The sequence below is a fragment of the Diadema antillarum genome, unplaced genomic scaffold (assembly GCF_040938485.1).
Source record: "Diadema antillarum isolate AM-2024a unplaced genomic scaffold, OU_Dant_1.0 seq00001761_RagTag, whole genome shotgun sequence".
NCBI lineage: Eukaryota > Metazoa > Echinodermata > Echinoidea > Diadematoida > Diadematidae > Diadema > Diadema antillarum.
The window spans coordinates 934116-940989 of record NW_027272443.1 but is presented as its reverse complement, the minus strand read 5'-3'; the positions used below and the strand labels follow the sequence as shown (position 1 = coordinate 940989).

The window sequence follows — 6874 nt, the reverse complement described above, 5'->3', positions numbered from 1 at the left end:
TTCGTAACGGAAATTACATCAATCTTGATAAAAAAAAGTTCCAGTAAAATCTCGAAATGTAACATGTTTTGGTAGTAACATCCACATGACACCTAGGAATCTGTGTCAGAGAGGCATTATCTGTGTTAGTGAAGCATTGGGCCGAATGCATAAAACAAGCAAAAGCACAAGCTCGTCTAGCAGAAGGTCTAGCTTAAGCAATTGCTTAAATCCATATGCATAAACTTTTGCTTGTGCTAATACCTTTTGCTTGACCCGCACAAGCAATTGCTTGCGTTTCCAACAAAAGGGACGTCACGCCTGTGCGAACACAAGAACAAAGGAGTGTGGCAGCATGTATTTGAAAGGGCATGTGTGTGCGAAAACATTTCCTGACATAGCAGAAGAGCTATGAAATGACACTCATAAATGCACACACAGAAGTACACACACAAGAATACACACACATAATTCCCATCACTGTTTTACAGCAGCCCGGATCTTCCAGATCGCACGTGGAGCGGGTCTCTTTGCTCTCCACCGAAGTCAGACGTCTTACCTCTTTTTCATCACATTTTGCGTGCTAACCACTAGACATTCCCGTTATTGAAATAAAAAAGTTTTTTACTCTACTTATGAGTAATTTCTTGTAGATTTATACCACTCCTTCACAAGTGTGGTTTTTCTTTCATGAATATGAAAATGATACTTAAAAGGGAACGTCCCAGCTAAGCAAAAGCTCAAGTTCATTTTACAGAGCTTGGAAAATCGTAAGCAATTGCTAGCAAGAACTAGCAAAAGGTATATTTTATGCATACGTTTTCAAGCAAATGCCTGGTCTCTAAGCAATTGCTTGAGGGCAGCAAGCAACTGCTTGTGCTTGCTAGCAAAAGCTTCTGCTCGCAAGCAATTGCTCGTTTTTATGCATACGGATTCGAGTAAAAGGCTAGCACAAGCAATTGCTAGCGTTTATGCATTCGGCCCATTGTAAGCACCGAAAGTTGACAAGGTATAATATTGTTTGAGACTTAAACAACGAAAGGAAATACAAAGCACAGGATCGAACAAACAACTAAAAATATAAAGAAATCACGGGGAGAGTATCTCTTATTATTATAAGCAAGCGAAAAGAAATTTTCAACCATAAATTGATAGGTTTACATATCTTCTCCTTAAACCACGACGCGATGTTGGACTTTTAGCAGGATTCGGTTATTGGTTGTACTAATAGGTGTCACAAAAAAAGCATTTCCCACTTCGATCCTTTATAGTTCAAAAACTATGCATCAGATAACACTGTCATTGATATCAGTAATAGCTGAATAGTGTACAATTTAGTTGGAGGTAATTTGAATATAAGAGCGTGAATTACTTTCGCTATCAAAGTCCATGATTAATTTTAAAGTTAAGTTCCAGACTTTGGTCAAATTTGAACCCTTTGTACAAAATATTGAACTTTACACAAGAGCCAATGGTGTGCATGTAAGTGTGTGCTTACAATGACCCTAACAATAAACATGAATACCACGAATACCTGAGCTCTGCTGACTAGGCTTCTGGACTCTTGCTCCAAGGCACATGAATGCTTTATTAATAATTCATGATGGATTGCCCTGGGCGCTGCTAATCTGAAATCACGGTATAAGGGTTAAATGATTGAAAACATTGAAAGATTGTTTGGTATCGTTACGAAGTTTCTCCCACTAGGCATATATATATATATATATATATATATATATATATATATAATATGATTTAATAACAAAAAGATCAATGATACAGATTTCCATTGTTGGCATTATCAGAGATATAACCATAGGTCATAAACTTTAAACCTTTTATTTTCGTCGTAGATAAATTACGAGCTTTAGAAGGAATGGGAATATATTTACAGTGATACACACACATACACACACACACACACACAAGAATCATTGATTTCAAGCTACAGGTTATTTTTGAGAGCATACATAATATGCACCTGTAGGATTGATTAAACGAAGCAGGACCTTGATCTCCTGAAAATGAAGTTTAACACTCTAACCAAGCTCATTTGACCTATGACATGACTATAGCGTGAATTTGAAAGCACGAGTAGGAAAGTCAATGCTCGAATTTGAAAATTGAACGCCCAAGCGTGAAACAGAACTCCAATAAAAGAAATTGATCGTTTGGATCCTGAATTTGAATGCCCGAATATTTTCGCGTGCGTGCGCTGTGTAAATTTGAATGCACGTTAACGAATTTTAATGACAAAAGTATGAAATTGACCATGAAAACCTTCATTATTGTTATCATCATCATCATCATCATCATCATTGTCATCAACATCACTATTGTTTGCCGTTGTTGCTATTATCAGTGTTAGTATTGAATATAATCGGTATTGCTGTACAAAAAGCACGACATGACGGTTAAATGCCATTCCTCATCAGCGTCGCTGATATCGTTTTATCATTGTTTCTTTTAGAAGGCGCGTGTAAGGAATATCTCCACGTAATAGATCGACACAGAACGTTGAAGCGTTCGGCTTCAGTACGAATTTATCCTCCCGTTGGTCTTCTTTGTTCGTCGCATTTTTCTTGATACACTGGTCCTTGACATTTTGCTGTAAGGCCCGAAAATGAGCAAGATCCTGGCTAAAATTGTTGCCATACTCTTGGACTTTCTTCCAAAACGTTTGGTTGAAATGATCATAAAGCATTATGTCTCCGGCATTCCACGAGCGGATTCTTTGTTCAATTTCCTCCGTCATGGGAAAGCGGTGGCTTTTGCTCCGAATAGTTTTAGATATGTATAGAATGTCTTCATATTCCCAGCACATCAGTTTCCGCAGAAGAATCAAAGACTCGTCATAGTACTCATTAATCATCATCAGATCTATTTCCGCAGCCAATTCCTTGATTTTCTCCTTAATTTTGGGCAGATTTTCATCATATCTATGATCAAACCCTAAATCATATAGCTGTCCGTTTCTTGTTCGTTGCCACTGCAGATAGTTTCTTTTGGCATAGAATTCTTCTACATTAGACATGAACGTTTCAAAGGGATTAGAAGTATTGATATGCAAACGCCATGCTACTTCAAAATACCCAAAGAATGATTCAAGCTGCGCTACCGGGTGTCGAATTATTGAAATATATTTTGCATGAGGCACAGCGATATCCATTTGTTCCCGGTTATATCTAACGTGATGAACTAGAATGTTAAAATCTGTTTTCCTTCGATTCTTGATTTTAATAGTCATCGATGCTTGAAACAAGCAATAATCGGCTAGGACGTGGTTGCCCTCCAGTGGAGGTAGTGCAAGATCGAGATTGCGAAGATATGCGTACCGTTCAAGTATGGTAGCTAAAGTCGTTGATCCCGTCTTGTATGTTTTAGTATACACGACTCTTTGAAGTGGTTGACAGTCAGTCCGAGGTAGCTGATTGGATCCATTATGGACGTAATTAGCAACAAGTGTGATAAAGGATTTTTCAAGTGGCCCTGTAATCACCAGTGACTGTTTCGCTTTGGTCGTTGTTGCATTTGTCTTTCTGTAGATGGAAGAGATAAACATGATACACTTATATCATAGTTGAAAATGATAACAATACAAGACAGTAAAGTTAAATATGATACTTCAATAAATTAATTGAGATTTTTTTTTAATTCTTTTATGGCCCTTTCTCCGCTAAGGATGTAGGCAGTATACTCTAGGGGTAACCGTATGTATATGCACTGCGTTATCATATACGTCGTGTTGCTATATCAGGCGCTATCTACAGGGGCCAGTACTTTGCTCTCTTGGTATAATATTCAAAAGGGTGTCATGAAAATTTGCGAGATTTCTACTGTATAGGCCTATCGACGTCCATTCCAATTGTTTAGAGAAATGCTAAATATTTCAAGAGATTACTTTCCGTTGACATTTTATGAGACCTACGGCATGCCTCAAAAGAAAATAAACTCAAATGAAACTCGAGCATGTGGTCAGACTTGAAGCAGATGAGCACTTTACCATAGTTTTATGATGCTTAGTTGGACTTAAGTTGAACGGGGTTCTGTTATGTTTGGGGAAAGCGAAAACGATTGAAAGACGTTTGCGTCCTAGATTCGGTCGCGTCATTCCTATGCTTTAATAGGAGAGCATGATTATATCATGAGTTCAATGTGTTACACTGGCGCTGTCCTTTTTTCCTCTTCTTTTTGGTCCATCTATACAGGCGATCCTGTTATAATAAGTATTCGCTAGATGTGCTTCAAAAGAAAAAGGCTGTTCGTTGATGAATTTTCATTACACCGAAAGGATCATGAAACCGTGTTCCTATAGATGTCCGTATTTTAGTTAGTGCACCTCATATGTATTTCTACCCTTGCTGGCTTTGCGTCACATTCGTTATTGTCTTGGTTTCGTCGATTTATCTATTCGAGAAATGTAAAAATGATATGTGACGTTGCATTCAAATACATACTTGAGAGCGCGAATCATGTTTTCGCACTTTTAGATAAAGATAAGATTGAATAGGCTTTACAGAAAGAAACAAATGAAGAAAATATCATTCCATGAAAACGGCATTGGGTATGTAGTATTGGAATATTAACGAGCGATTACTTCAAAAAATCGAAAATATCTACGGAGGCAATAGAATAGTTTTGGGAATGCCTTATGGTCCTGTTGTTCATGTGATGTTTGTTCGAGGCATTCGTTATTCTAAAACACATTTTTTTTTTTTTTATGATGATCATTTTTTTTAACAGTCCACTACAGGGCAGAAATGTACACATAAAGTTACATGTGTTACATGCATGTTGTAAAACAACGAGTGCATTGTGCCCACCTTTTCAGCAAGGGGAGGCGAACTTCGGGGTCCTGGAAGAGGAAAGGTGCGGAATGTAGCTTTGCCTCTAACAGGTAGCAGCAGATGATAATCGCTGACGCTATGACTGTCAAATACAGTAATGTCCGGTTTGATCGGGATGACTTGTTGGTTAACATGGTTATCGCATTACCCTTGAGTGAAACCAGCAGAGATGATTATGGTAGAAAAAGTATGATTTTTACGTCCGGAACAGGTGATTCTGTAGATACTGTATTGAGAGAAACAAAAGAGAACGCAAAGCAAATTTGTTCCATAAACATGATTAAGGAAACTTTAATAAATCGCGGCATCGGAAGTCACCTTCTTTCTTCACAAAACCAGCAAAATCAGTCTGCTCGATGGCTGGGTTGCGATTTTTATTCATTTATTCATTTTTTTTTCTGACCAATTTTGGACGGGCACCGGCCCATTCCCCAAGTCAGGCGGTCACCTGTACCGGATGCCTTATCGGAATCCTATCGGAATCCTGAAATAGGATCCCGGGGAAAAAAAACCAAACAAAAACACAAACTTACTTTCAAATCCTCCGACAAATTGAAGGATGCATGTCAGACTGGGTTTCTTTTCGCAAGACATTTCGCCACATGTGTTCAGTCAGAACGCAGTACACAGTAATTTTTCATTTCATTTTTTTATTTCCATACTTCTCATTTATGGACATTATAACAGAAATCATACAAGTTCTTTCACCTTGTAAACAATGTGCAAAACACAAACAATATACATGGTGATAACACAGTTATGTAATGATAACTGGTCAAAATCGAAATCGAGATGGGGTTGATCAAAGAAGAGTATGACGGGACCTACATGAAAGCAAGCTTGTTTGGCTGTAAGCCCCGAGTACTCAGTGTTTGTGAAAAAGAAACGGAGAACGGATAGAAGATAAGACCAGATGATGTAATGGTGCCAAATAAGAAAAAAAACTAAAATGTAAACTACTGTATTACTGTGACCGAGCTATCATTGGTTTCAGGAGTACAACATGATTTGCATAATCATAAAGCCTACTTTGGTATAGGCCTATACACCATAAACTGTTGTTGCATTAGAACTATCGCCAGGATATGATCAGTAAGACACAAAAAGTAACATGTACAGATATTAAGCCATTTGGTGTCTGCCGTCAAGCTCTGTATAGAAAGTTAGAGAGAGGAAGAGGGAAAGAGGAAGAGAGGGAAACGAAGTAGAATGTGGAATTGCTAATGATGAATTCGGAGAGCCTGGCAGCAAGACCCAAAATGGAATCTGCAGCGTGTTGACAAGAATGTTTGATCGGACAATAACATACCACAATATTACATAAGACATTGCAATTATTCAGTTTCTGCAAGATACAGTATGCACTCAATAAAGACTCTTTTAATTTGCGTTTAAAGGAATATAAAGACGAGCAGCTTGTTATTTCGGGGGAGAGGTCATTCCAGTATCTAGGGCCCGTATACATTATCGTTTTTTTAGCGAAAATTGTTCGAGTACGTGGAAGGTGAAATGCGTCACTTTGGCAGGTAGGATAATTATGAATCAAATAGTTTTTCCTGAACATGCGAGTAAAAACATCCGGTAACTCCTTAGCAGAAAATGTATTCATGAATATGCCGACGTTGTAACTAAATAAATCTGATGTTTTCAGTATCTTATTTTTGAAAAATAAATCATTCGTGTGGGACAAATATCCAACATGGTTGATATTTCTGATGGCGCGTTTTTGAACACGGAACAGTATATCAAGAAGATTTCTAAGTGCATTCCCCTAAACAAGAATACCATTTAAGGTACGGAGTATTCAAAGTAGAATACAGATTTAAGCAGGATTTGACTTGGAAAAATATTCTTCAGTTTATTAAGAACACCCGTATTTTTGGAAAGAATATTACTTAAATAACGGACATGGGATTTCCAAGACAAATCACTGTCAATAAAATGCCCTAGAAATTTTATGCTACTAACTTGATTTAATTCAGTTTCATTAAACTTAATGTTACAAGGAAGGGTTTTAATGTTGCTAAAAAGCATACAATGAGTTTTAT

At 37.5% G+C, this 6874-nt stretch overlaps 1 protein-coding gene across 1 annotated transcript; it reads right to left on the bottom strand.

The window, feature by feature from the left end:
* Positions 1–2410: 2410 nt before the first annotated feature.
* On the bottom strand, positions 2411–4960 carry LOC139712141 (galactosylceramide sulfotransferase-like). The gene is made up of 2 exons (XM_071623975.1): positions 4803–4960; positions 2411–3518 (listed from the first exon to the last, which is right to left on the bottom strand). The coding sequence occupies exons 1-2, from the start codon at positions 4958–4960 to the stop codon at positions 2411–2413; spliced, it is 1266 nt and encodes a 421-aa protein (XP_071480076.1).
* Positions 4961–6874: the final 1914 nt, after the last annotated feature.